This window comes from Canis aureus, chromosome 11, assembly GCF_053574225.1.
Source record: "Canis aureus isolate CA01 chromosome 11, VMU_Caureus_v.1.0, whole genome shotgun sequence".
NCBI lineage: Eukaryota > Metazoa > Chordata > Mammalia > Carnivora > Canidae > Canis > Canis aureus.
Genome location: NC_135621.1, coordinates 34,921,944 through 34,935,550, shown reverse-complemented (window position 1 = coordinate 34,935,550; position 13,607 = coordinate 34,921,944). Strand labels below are relative to the sequence as shown.

The 13,607-nt window shown below is 44.4% G+C and overlaps 1 protein-coding gene across 6 annotated transcripts in view; it reads left to right on the top strand.

Annotated features, from left to right (window-relative positions):
* RFX4 (regulatory factor X4) overlaps window positions 1–13,607 on the top strand; it is a 162,040-nt gene that overhangs the window by 42,572 nt on the left and 105,861 nt on the right. For all 6 annotated transcript variants that reach the window (XM_077914772.1, XM_077914770.1, XM_077914767.1 and 3 more), the window contains one exon: window positions 8,165–8,225. In XM_077914772.1, coding sequence (XP_077770898.1) covers window positions 8,165–8,225 — 61 coding nt within the window. The remainder of the gene's footprint in view (window positions 1–8,164; window positions 8,226–13,607) is intronic.

Below are 13,607 nucleotides of genomic sequence, written 5' to 3'. Positions count from 1 at the left end.
TGGAGAGATGAGAATAGGTCCCTATGGCAGGAAGCCAGTGGGATTCCTTTGGGATTCCTGTTGGCCTCCTTGCAAAATAGAACAAGTTCAGTTCAATGTGACCCAGATGTACCCAAATCCCTCACCATCTAATTCAGTGACTCCAGCCTCTATCTTGTATCCTACATGGGAGTCCAGGGTCTGCCCTTTATTCGAAAGGGTTACTAACTATGTGTGTTGGGGAGCTGGGTGGAGGTGTGGAAAGGGGCTCCTATTTCTCCAGAGACAGTCCACAGTGTGTCCTGTTCCCTCCCCACTTTGGCGGTTCCTTCCTGGCTATTCTGTCTCGCCTGCGTCACTCAACATGCAGCCCTCACCAGCACATCATGACTGTTACCGACTGTCCGGTGGTGACGGAGGATTCATACAGCACAAGGCAGGAGAAAGTTGGCATTAGTGGCATGGTGGCATACAATTGGGGTTGCAGCAGGTCATGGTTTCATGTAACTCATCACTATCCTATTAAAATCTCCTCACATTGCAGGGCTGTATGGTACGTCTCTCACCCCTCTCTGCTCACTTGGCATGTCAATTTATTATCCAGTTTGAGATCTTGTAACTTCCTAAGATGGCTTTTAAAGAAGGGGCAGGGTAACTAAACTTTATCATATTCCCACCGAGTTGTGGACAAAGCCCCCTGCCAATAGCAGAAAGGCATTCTGACAAGTCCCAGAGCAAGAGCAAGGGTACAGGCAGAGTGAGGAGTCCCGGGAGCTGGGGGCGGGGGGGGGGGGGGGGGCGGTGGGGGGAGAGGTTGGCCTTCACAGGAAGTCCTCCCATGGTGACTTTTAACACTCTGATGGCCCTCATGGGGTGTCTGCTGCAGTGTTCATCCTAGCTGGGAAGCAAAGTGCAAGATTGCTGGCGGCTGATGAGGCCACGGTTTAAGACAACCCCCAGACTCCTCCCTTTCCTCAGCCAACCACTCTGGCATCACAGGCTCCCCTTCCTGTCCTCCTTCCTGTCTGTCCTCTCCTCCCGCTGTCACCTGTGCTTGGAGCACACTGCCAGGGCCCCTCTGTACTTCTGCTTAGTCCCTCCATGGGCTGTAACTACCTGAGGGCAGGGGAGCATGCTTAGTTGTGTCACTGACTATAATAGGGCCTGGTACATAATGGGTGCAGAGTGTTTGTTACGTAAATGGATGTTAGAACAGCAAAATACTGTAAAGTCACTCCAGGTTTTGAGTATTCATAATTTGTTTGCAGTTTCTGGCATTCCAGGACCACTTAACCCTATGAATAGATACTTCCTTCAGATACTCCCTCCCTAATAGAGGAGTTTTTAATTTGTCCACACTTAGAGTACTTTATATGTTCCAAAATTAAAATGCCTTAAAGGTATTCCTTGAGAAGCCTCGGTCCCACCCCTATCTTCCCACCCCTCTGCTCCCTAGAGGTGCATGCTTTTATTTGTTTATTGTGTATTCCTCCAGTATTTTGTTTCTTTATGCAAATAAAAATTCCAACATATGTTCTTTTTTGGCACTTTTTAATATTTATTTATTTATTTAGATTTTCATTAGTGTATTTGGCAAATCTCACAAATAGCATGCATAATACATCAGTATATAGCTCTCATGTCTTAAATCCTAATATAAGTAATTTTTATTTTTATTTTTTGTATATTTTTTATTGGAGTTCGATTTACCAACATACAGTATAACACCCAGTTTAAAAAAAAAGAGAGAGATTTTATTTTTAAGTAATCTCTATGAAACCCAATGTGGGGCCTGAACCCACAAGCCAGGGCCAAGAGTTGCATGCTCCAGTGACTGAACCAGCCAGGCACCCCGTTTTTTTTTGCCACTTTCTAACCTAGAAAAAGAGAGCAGCTCATATGCATTTTGCTGTGGCTTGCTTTTTTCACTTAATAAGAAACCCCGGGGTGTCCCGTATCATCAGTAAACGCAGAGAGCATCCTCATTCTTTTCTTGTTTTTCATCTTTTTTTCCCCCAGTTGTGTAGCTTTCTGCTGTGAGGATGTATCGTAATTTAGTTCACCAGATGAGCGCCGGGTGTTCTGGATCTTTACCATTACAGACAAGCTGCAACGACTAACCTTGCGTTTGGTCATTCCTCGCGTGTCCACGTGTAGCTGTGGGCTCTGTTCCCAGACGTGGGACTGCGGGATAAAGGGCCTGTGGGATTTCAGGAGGTTCTGCCAATGACCTCCTCAGGGGGAGGCACCATTTCTCACGCACCCCCCACGAGGTGGGAGGGGACCTGCTTCCTGAAGCTTCGCAGCAGAGTTGTGTGGTCGAGGTTTGGATCGTTGCCAATCGGATTGAGAAATGGTATTTTAGGGCAGTTTTCATTTTCACTAATTGAGATTAATCATCTCTTCACATCTCAAGAACATTTGTATTTTTTCCATCAACTGTGTGTCAGATGCTTTGCCTATTTTTTTCCTCTTGGTTCTTAGTCTTTTCCCTTCTGATTTTTTTGGTGCGCTCTGCGGTGGGAGATGAGATAGTTGTCTGTGGCATGAGTGCAATTTTCCCAAGCACATTATTATCTTTCTACTTAAGGTCTAGGGTTTTTTTCATCCCCACATAGAAGTTTTGGATTTCTTACGTAGGAAAATTTACCAATATTTTCTTTTATGGCTTTTGGGTTTTGTATCAAAATTTTGTATCAAAAAGAAAGACTTTTTCTTGCTCCAGGGTTCTGAAGGAATTCACCCCAAGGAGTTAAAAGGAGGCAGGTGTGGGCCCCCTCAGAGCAGTGCTGCCAACATCACAGTCTTGTTTGGGACTTAGCCCTGTTCCCACGGGGAAAAGGGTTTACTGCCAGGGGCTGATGCCCACTGCCAAAGGCCTAGGTCCAGACACCCTGATCATCAGCTGGTGTCCTTCGTAGTGGCAGGGAAGGGGCTGGATAAAGGGAAATGAAATGTTTGGCAGCCCCATGTTTCCAACAGGTGAGGTCTGGCCAGGTGCAGTCAGGTTAGTGTAATGAAAGGAAATAGAATTAGAACTTTGAAGTGAAATTTGAGACTTACATAAACTTGAACCTTTCCTGGGACTTGAAAAGAAGTAATTAATTTAGAAACTTTCTCCCTCAGTATTAAACTCTGCCACACTGGCTCCAGGCAGGAAATAGTCTAGAATGGGCTCCCAAATATCGTGAATTCAATCAGCAGATAATATGTTCCCTAAGATGTTTAGTGCAGTATTAGAGGTTGCAAGAGAGTGAGGCTCATAATGTTTGGGTTCAGAAAGTTTCTTTTATTTTTTTTTTAAGATTTTATTTATTAACTCATGAGACACACACAGAGAGAGAGGCAGAGACACAGGCAGAGGGAGAAGCAGGCTCCCTGCAGGGAGCCTGATGCGGGACTTGATCCCAGGACCCCGGGGTCATGCCCTGAGCTGCAGGCAGATGTTCAACCATGGAGCCAGCCGGGGGTTCCAGGAAGTTTCGATGCTAACTAGACTGGGCCTTCTGTCTCCACCACTAGCTGGTCGACCTCATACAGATTGCTTCCCACTTCTCTGAACCTCCATTTCTTTCTCTGTAAAGGGGGACAATATTAATAATCAGTCCTAAAATTGATTAAGCACTAAGTGTGCCTCAAGCCCTGTATTTGATGTTTCATGTACATTAAGCCATCGGTCTTGGTCAGCTCTGAAAATTCAATTCAGAGAAGTAAAGAATGCCCGGCACATTATAAATCCTCGGCCAAGATTCTCTGGGAGTATTATTATTTGTATGCTTATGAAATCAGATGGGTAGGCATAATTTCATTCATTCATTCATTCATTCATTCATTCATTCATTCATTCATTCATTCTACAAATACTTCGGGGGCCCGGCCCAGGGTGGATACTGGAGCCACAGTGGCAAGGCAGTCTGTGCTCCACGGAGCTTACCAACTAGCAAGGCAGGCAGGCTGGCGGGCAGGCAGTGGCCACATCCCGTGAGGACTTTGCTAGGGGCCAGCCAGGGTGCGGGGAATGCCAGGAGGAGCAAAGAGCCCTGTCCCAGAGATCGGGCTTGCCAAACGTGGCCTTCTGGACAGGATGGGGATCCAGGTGCGTTGCCCCTCCAGAAGAGTATTCTAGTACATACTATATTGTTACTATTATAGTAATAACTGTTATAACTGTCATGGTAATAGGGAATACTTAGGTAGCATGTATCTTGTGCCAGGAGTGGTTAATTAATCCTTACAATATGTGCCTGGTGTTTTTATCCCTGTTTTTTCAGAAAGGAAATTAAGGTACCAAAAGGTTGTTTGAGGTCACACAGCTGGCAAGTGCTGGAGCCTAGAAATTTGGCCTCTGAGTTTCTATTGAGAGGTGGATCCACAGAGGGAACGGAGGTTCTCGCCACGGGGAATTGGACTGAGATTCCCACAGTGTGTTTGGAGGCCACAGAGGGAGAGCAGGACAGAGTGGCAGTGAGCAGCATCCTGCCGTCTGGTTTTAAGCAGACGGCTGCTCTCTGGCTCTGGTAGGATGAGCAGGGTGGGTGTTGAGAATGAATGGCCCCGCCTGTGCTGTGAGTGCCTCCAGGACTCTTGCTGGCCTGAAATTATGGGGTGAATCTTATTTGGCTTGAGGCTTTTTTGCCTGTTAAAAAGAAAAAGCATTTGGCAGAACCAGTTCCTAAAGTTTCTATCAACCATGGTTATTTCCTTCTCCTAAAAATGTGCTCTCCTGTCCCCGTCACCCAGATGGCCCCAGCCCCTCCTTCAGCTACCAAGGCTCAAGTCACATCCCACATTTGGTGCTGCTCTACAATCCTGGATTTGCCCTTACATTTTATTTGCTGATAATTTGACTCTGAACTTAAGAGAGCAGAGACCATGTCTGTCTGTCTTGCCCTTTCGCCCCTGGCACAGGGCTGAAATGAATTGGATGAATGAATGAAATGAGTAACCAGCACTTCTGGCGAATTGGGATTGACAGCTGTCAAATAGGGGAAGCCCGGCTGTGACACACACACCACCCCCTTTTGGAAGAAAGAAGCTGGACATTCAGACCCTGAGCACAGAGGCCCTAGTGGTCTAGACAGGGGCCTGCAGAGGTGGAAGGCACTTCTCTGATGACTAAGCTGGTGGGCATAGCATTCTTGGGAGGAAAATGGTGAGGTGGCGTACAAAAACTGATGCATGTGCCTGGCTTAAGTACTTGGCCAATAAGTGCTATTATTATTGTTACGGTATTCTTAATGTGTCTAGTTTTTAACATATATTTAATTTTCAACCAGTCCTTGTGACGGGTAATTTCAATGGCCCTGTAAAGTGACCATTTACAAATGAAGAAAAATGAGGGGTTTGCTTGGTCACAGCCAGGAAGTTTTGGCATTCATTCTAGAACATAGATCTTTTGATATCTAGTCCAGCTCGACTGAAATGCTGAAATTTAAAGAAACAAGGGGGAAAAGTCTGCCAGTTCTAGTGGGAGTAGAAATGTTCATTGTGGTCCAGTATAAGATAAGAGGGATATTTAGGTTGCATATATGCTTTTCCTTGTTTAAAAAAAAAGCTCAATTTATCCTGTTTTTTAATGTAAACTTTTATTAATTTTCAATTATTGGCTTAGTATAATTCCTAGGAATTGGGTTGTGAGGTCAAGTGACTGGACATTGTAGATGGCTCTCAACATTACTGCCAACTTGCTTACCAAAAGCTTTGTACGAGTTAACCCTACCTTCAGAGAAGTATGTGACTGTCAGTTTTACCACTTAAGCACCAGGATTGGGGATTATCATTACTTAAAATTTTTGTTACTCTCAGAGATGTAAAGTTGTGCCTCATTATTATTTTCTTATTTCTTTGTGAACAACTGAGGTCAAGAATTGTTTTTTATGTCTGTCTATATTCTTGTGAGATTCATGTATTCATGCTCCTTATTATGCTATTTATTTTTCAAAGATAGTTTGAAGACATTTGTGGAAGGCCGACTCAACTATTTAAGTGCTGAGTGGAAGGCCCTGGTAGGAGAAAACAGAGGGATGACTGAGATACCATCCGTCCCTGCCTTCTTAAGTAGGATTCTGAAGTTGGAGAGATGGATGTGGCTAAACTGTCCAACTGAGAGACTAGTAATGGGTTGTAGAAGAATGCCTGGCTGGGAGAGTATCAGGGGAGGCTTCAAAGAGGTAGTGTCATTTATTCTAGGCTGGAAAGGCTGAGAAACATTTAGAAGGAACTCTAGGTTGACAAAGCACATGAGCAGGTGTAAAGCCCATGATGTCCTAGGACCGTAACTTTGTCCCTGAGAACATTTAGTGCGATGTTAGGATGGTTTTGGCGGCAGGGAAGAGATATCAGATGAAAAGAGATGTTATCAACTAAGAAAATTTCATTATCTCACAAAACAGAGATGCAGCTGTTTTAGGGATCGGCTAATCAGGCACCACATGACACTCAGAACCCCCAGTCCTCCCCCTTCCCTCTCTACTACCTCAGTGTGGATTTCACCTGCTGGGTGCTCACTTCCCAGTTGAAAGCTCGCTGCCTCACTATGGTGTCTGCTCAGCCACGTTCAGACACAGGATAGGCCAGACCATCCCATCTGTTTGTTTGTTTGCTTTTGCATAAAACAAAGATACTCGTTTTTTCACAGTTTTGGAGGCCAGAAGTTCAAAATCAAGGCCTCCAATTCCTTTTTATTAGGGAAAAATATCCCTGAAGCCTTCAGAGAGCTTCTCCTAAGTCAGATAGGTCAGCACCATGTCACCTGCTGCAACTACCCTATCAGTGGCTCGATGGGTAGATTTAAATTAACATTCACCTCTCTCTATGATTTGAGGGAGAATCCCCCTCCTTGAGCACATGGTGCCCTCTAAACTACAATTCTGTTAATAAAGAAAAAGCTGAGTATATACAGTCATTGCATAAGCAACAGCAGCATCTGCCATTGTACTTATCAATAGACACATTAATCAGAATTATAGCAAATATTTTCTGAACTCAACTTTATTAAGCTAATTTAAGAATTTCTTTTCATTAAGCATATTTCATTTTCTTCTACTTTCATTTTTGTTTTCCTTAAATCTTTTTTATGGATACAGATTCTTTTCCACATAAAATTTATGCCACGGATATATTTTGCTGACCATTTTACATGTTCTTAATAAATTTCATTGATTACATTTGTAGGTTTTGACATCATTAATTTTCTTTTGAGACTGCTATCCACACCAGTCTTATTGGGTCAAATTTTATGGATCAAGAAATTTTATGTTGACTATTTCTATCAATAATCTTTATTAGGAATTGGATGAGGCTAATTATATGTATTTCTTAGTTAATCCATGATTAAATTGTGAGCAGTTATTCTTAGATGCAAAGATCCATCCATTGTTCAGAGTGCTGTGTTTCAAAGTCCACAAACCAGAACCTTACAGTCCAAATCTGGCCTGATGCCTGTTTTCATAGGGCTTATGCTAAGAATGGTTTTTACAGATTAAATATTTGTAATATGTCCAATGGTAGAGAATATGAACTTTGAACCCCAGTTGAGAAAACTGTTGCTTCCTCCCCCAAAACAATTTCATTATTCTTATTAGTAGACCTATATTACAAAACTGGACTTAATTACTTACTATTATTATATTTTGAATTTTATCTATAAAAGCTTTGTGGAAATTTGCTTACTCTCTTATGATATAAATAGGACATGATATTTTTAATTTTGCTTCTTGGCCCCCAAACCTTAAAATATTTAGTATCTGGCCCAGGAAAAGTTTGCCAGCCCCCTGCTCTGTGACAGCACTATCCTGATTCTTCTGGGCACTTACACTCCCCATCCCTTACCACACACGGTTCCGTGGGGGTTACCTGGAGCAAATGGTGAATTCTTAACATCAGAATCATAGTCAGGTGTCCAGCTGCAGTTGGAAAATAGTAAATTGGGCGAACACAGTCATATTGCTCAGTGTTAAAGAGAGACAGCTCTTCAACTCTAATGAATTATGTCAAATAAGAATGCAACGTGCTCTACGAGTTTTCTGTACAAGTCCGTTTCCAACCTTTTTCCTTATTCAAGCAATGTCAGAAGAGTCCAATTTTCATTGCTTTCAAAGCATCAGTATCTGAGAGAACCTTGGGACAGTTGAAAGGCCCTTTACTTTTCCTACTGAAGGTCTCTCCTTTTTCTTTTCTTTAACAGATGAGGAAAAAGAAAACAATAGAGCATCCAAGCCCCACTCCACTCCTGCTACTCTGCAATGGTAAGTTCGTTTTCAGCAAGTCCTGTCTTGATGGGGCACTCGCCCAAATGTTGCTTCCTCCCGGTGGAGCAGGGTATCACCGGGAGGTTTGCCATTGCCATGAGAACTTGACATCCAATAGCCCACATGCAATCAATTTAATTTGCAGCTCTGTGTAAAATACTCAACTTAGATCCAGCCTGGAGATTTGGATTTTCATATTTATTGTATTTTGAGGTAGATTTTGTTTTCCATCCCCAAGACACTGGCAAGGACTGGATCCTACATGGATGTTATTAAGTGATTTAATGGAATCCATTGTTACAGTTAATAACATTGCAGCAAATTATAGAAACATAAGTCTTGTTCACCCCTCCCAAATGAGCCTTCAATGGATTAATGCTTAATCACAACTATACTACAATTATTTTAACATTAATAACATGAACAAGCATTGTCTACTTCTGTGGCTTTCTTTTTCATGTTTTGAATTCCTACGCTTGGTGAAATGTTTAATGGTTTGAGTGGTTGCTCTCATATTTGAGGTTTACAGGTAAATTCTCCTCTAAGAGCTTCTTCACTTAGAAATCATGTTGTGACTTTGAACACCAGAGCTGTCTATGCCTGAGATTCATCCCTCAAACATCCTGTCAGTTAGGGCTATTCTAGCAGCACAGAGCAGCAAACCTGAGGGGATTAAGGAAGGAAGGGGAGGGGAGGGGAGGAGGAGTGGAGAGAGGAAGCCATGGAGAACTATTATGTGCCAGACTCCATGCCAGGCACTTCCTATAGTGCCTCGTGCCTGGTCTCATTCTCATGATTCTCTGACATTGGCATTGTTATGCCCATTTCACAGATGAGAAAAATAAAGCTTAACCAGTTAAGTCATTGCCTGAATATACAGAGAGCCACACAATGGCACAGGCAGGAACCTGGCCGGGTCTCTTCAACTGCAAAGCCCCTGCTTTGGGAGAAAGGAAGACTCGGGAAGGATGAGAGGAGAAAACAAATGAGAAGAGGAAGCAGATGGGCTTTAATGAGCAAATCACATTAGATTCTCCTGACTAATCCACACACAGGTGGGAGGAAGACAGCACCAGGGGGAAAGCGATCAGGAGTGTAACTCAATCTCCTCTAACAAGGGTCTCAACAGTTGGCCTGCTTGGCTGCGAGGAGAGCAAGGGTTGTTTCCAAGAGCTTGATTTCCAGATTTTGGCTTGTTTCCATCGTTTTGTCCCTATATTCTTTTTCTCATTGCATTTGCTGCTTTCTGCTTTCTTTAAAATTCTACTCTACTTCCCCGGTCAGGCCTCTGCCGGCACCATTCCCCCCAGACTATGGCCACACAAATTCCCACAATGCCAGGGCATCTAACGAGGCAATCATACAAAGGGCTTTGGGCACGGGAGTTTCTAGAAATGCAAAGAATTGGCAGACACTTGGACTTTAACAACCTGAACACGTTGCACATTTCAGAATATAAAATGTGAAGGGGAGTAGAAGAAAATCACCTTATTCATGCCTATTTTTCTATGATTCTCAGCATCTGCCTGACAGTGGTGAGGCAGTAGACAGTGCAGGTTCTTAAGTCAGACTGTCAAATTAACGCCCAGCTGTGCCATGCCCCAGCTGTGTAATCTTGGATGAGGTCCTCAACCTCTCTGTGCCTCAGTCTGTTCATCTGTAGAATGGGGAGAGCAGTAGTATCTAACTCCTGGTGGGGAGGGGGTGGTCATCAAGAGGAAACAAGTTCTTATGGGCAAAGTACTTGAAGCATCTGGCTTCACATTCTGCTAAGTACGACTCCCTAGGAAGGATTCAGACTCAGTAACCAACCTCCCAGCAGTGAGGAAGGATGCCTCATTCCTTGGATTTAACCTGACACACACCATAGGATCTGGGGCTCCCTCCAGGATGGGAGGCAGGCAAGGCTTGTTCAAGGAACCACAGCAGGCAGCTAGTGTGGAGCACAGAGGGTAAGAGGAGAGTTATAAAGAGGAGGTGGGAGAGGGAGCCAAGGAGAGGATCTGTAAACAGGAGGGAAGAAAAAGGAGAACATTTCTCTCTCTCTCTCTCTTTTAAAGATGTTGTTTGTTTATTTAGAGAGTAGGGGAAGGGGCAGAGGGAGAGGGAAAGAAAAACTCTCAAGCAGACTCCATGCTGTGCAAGGACCCCACCAGGGCTCAATCCCACAACCACTCAGATCAAGATCTGAGCCAAAACCAAGAGTTGGGCACCCCACTGTCTGAGCCACCCAGGATCCCTGACATTTCTCTCAAATAAGAACAGGGTTGGACGTCTGGTGACTCAGTTCGTTAGACATCTGCCTTTGGCTCAGGTCATGATCCAAGTCTTGGGATCAAGTCTGGCATCAGGCCCCCTGTTCCACGGGGAATCTCCCTCTCCCTCTGCCCTTTCCCCCACTCGTGCGCTCTCTCGTTCTCTCTCTCTCTCTTTCTCTCAAATATATAAATAAAAAAGAACAGAGTCATGCTTGAAATCATGGTGGAAGACACGTGACCTCCTATATAAAGTCGCACATGAGTAAAATTTTCAGAGTGTAGTTTCAGTACAAATGCTTAGCCTCTCAAAAGGGACTGGATGCAGCCTCCATTTCACCAGGGAAAGTGACATCATTCAGACTGCGCTCCCTTTCTGCTCTGGCCGCCAGCGAGTTCAGAGCTAAAGCTGATGTTCATGTACTTTTCCACCTCTTTCCTTTGTCTGATTTTCTTCTCTTTTTCTTTTTAAGATTTTATTTATTTATTCATGAGAGACACACAGAGAGAGAGGCAGAGACACAGGCAGAGGGAGAAGCAGGCCCCATGCAGGGAGCCCGATGTGGGACTCGATCCTAGGACTCCAGGATCAAGCCCTGGGCAGAAGGCAGGGGCTAAACCGCTGAGCCACCAAGGGATCCCTCTTCTCTTTTTTTTTGTTAGCTTTTTAGAAAAAAGCAAGATACAAATACATTCGATAAATACATATTTTGTTTTTATTTCCTTTTATTTGCACAAGTGATGTTTCCTTGTTTAAAAACCAAAACATCATTGATAAGGTCAACGTATGTTCTCCATTGTAGTTCCTGCCTCTCCTCCAGGGCAACCCTGTGACCAGCAGAGAGCATGCATGTGTGTTTCCAGTCTCTTGCCTATGCATTTACTTGCTTATGTACCAACAGAAGTTTCTGAATTGTGATTTTCAAAATTTCATGTTTGCGCCTTTCCAAAAAGAATGCAGACATATCACACTAGAGATACTGTCCTACAACCTGTCACACTGTATTGATCCACAACTGGCTCATTCCTCACTGGAGTGTCCCGAAGCCATACCCATGTGAGTCCTTGGAGAACAACCTCATTTTTTCTGCTGTGCATAGTTCCATGTAAAACAGCAGCAGATAGATTTCACCACTTTCCTCTTGATGGACATTTAGTTTGTGTCCAAATCTCATCTTTGCCCTACAAACAAGGCTGCAAAGAACATCTTCATCTTTGCCCCCTTTGCACATCTGTGGGGATGTTCTCCACGTCAATGTCAAGATGTGGAAGTGTTGGGTGCCCAGAAAATGTTAATGGGACTACAATTTGCCTGCTAAATGGCTTTATCATTTTATGTCTTCACCCACAGTACAAAGTACTTTTAAAAAATAATAGTAATGGGCACCTGACTGGCTCAGTTGGTTAAATGTCTGACTCTTGATTTGGGCTTAGGTCATAATCTTAGGGTCATGAAATTGAGCCCATCAGGCTCCATTCTGGGTGTGGAGCCTGCTTGGGACTCTTTCTCCTTTTCCCTCTGCACCCCCACCGTCCACCTCTCTCTCTCTCTAAAAAAAAAAAAAAAACCTGGCTCCGCACCATGGCATCTGTTTCTCTGAGGCACTTGCTTCCTTCCTGCTGTCCCCTGTCTGCAATGGCAGTGTGCAACCCCTCAAGACCATGATGGGGGCAGGCCAGAAAAGGACACTGGTCTCCAGGCCACGGCGGCCCAACAGTGCTGAGCTCTCCTGGGACACTTGGCTTTAGGAAGTGAGTTAGGAGCTATTCGCTTCTCCACCTTCTCCCTCCTTGCCATGAGCCCTACCCCCCATCACCCTCGAGACCACCCCCACTCCAAGAACAAATAATACAGTGGCCGAGCAGCCTAAAATAATTGGGGCCACGTGATCTGGAGGCAGCTCCCAGCAGAAAACAGGCAAATATTGTCAAATGCCTTCTGCCAAACACTTTCCAGCATCCTTGGTCACGAGGGTTAGTAAAGCCCAAGCCGCTGGGGATGGTGAGCGCTGCTGGAATCCCAGCCACACAATAACCTCTATTCACTCAGAGGATTTGGGAATGGAAAGCAGCCTGTTGTACCATCCTGGCCTGCTTGCTGCCAGTGCATGTCCCCTTGCACAGCCCCGCCCTCTTACACACCTCCCTGCCGCCTGTGTCACTTCTGGCTCCTGGTGTGCCAATCAGGGTGGAGGCATCGCCCCTTCCACAAACTTATGGAGGAAGGGAGGCCCTTCCCCACAGGAAGAGGATAGAAGGCCAAATTGTCACTTTGTTGGGAGACATTTTTCTTTCTTTCAAAAAAATTAAAATGAGGTCTTGAGTGATTGATGGCCTTTCAATATTTCAAACTAATATAAAGCAAAATAAATTTTGTGTTTCTCTTTAAAATTCCCTTGGAGGACAGAGGCAAAAAGATGGGTTTGGTGCTGTTCCAAAGAAGCATGTTGAAACTTTGGACCAGGTCACAGCTCTCAGACCAGAGTCATTGCATGTGACTAATACCAGGTGTTTTGTACCCATTTCTGACTTGATCCTTCATTCCACAGTGACATAGCATTATTTGCTTCCAAAATACAAGTTAGGCCACCTTGTTCCAGAAAGGGAGGCTGAACATTTCTAGCTCTGACAACAGCCAGGGATGTCAGATAATGCCGGTCAGTGTGGCAGTACCCCGTGGGAAGCCCTCTGCTAGATAGAGGAAAATAAGAAAGCAGGACAACATGAAGGGATGAAGGGCGGGTCTCAGGGAATGAGAAGCTGTGTTGTGGAGCTAGGATCCTTTTTTTTTTTTTAAGTATTTTGTGCTGTGGTTAGGGTATAATAAGGTAATACCATTTGAGTGGGCAATTTTGTAGCCCCACTAATGTTTTCCCATGTACCACCATCACCTCCACTTCTTGACACCAACACGGAGAACATGCCCACAGGTGTGCAACGGGGCATATGAGGATTTTCTTTGAGGCTCTGTTTGTCATGGTGACATAGAAATAAGTAGAGACAGGGAAGTGATGAAAAGGGAATATCCTGGGGGATATTTTATGCTAGAGTATGGTACCCACATGACTTAGGCCATCAGTGGTGGCCACCAGAGCTCAGGGCTGCCAGAAGCATTGGTAACATT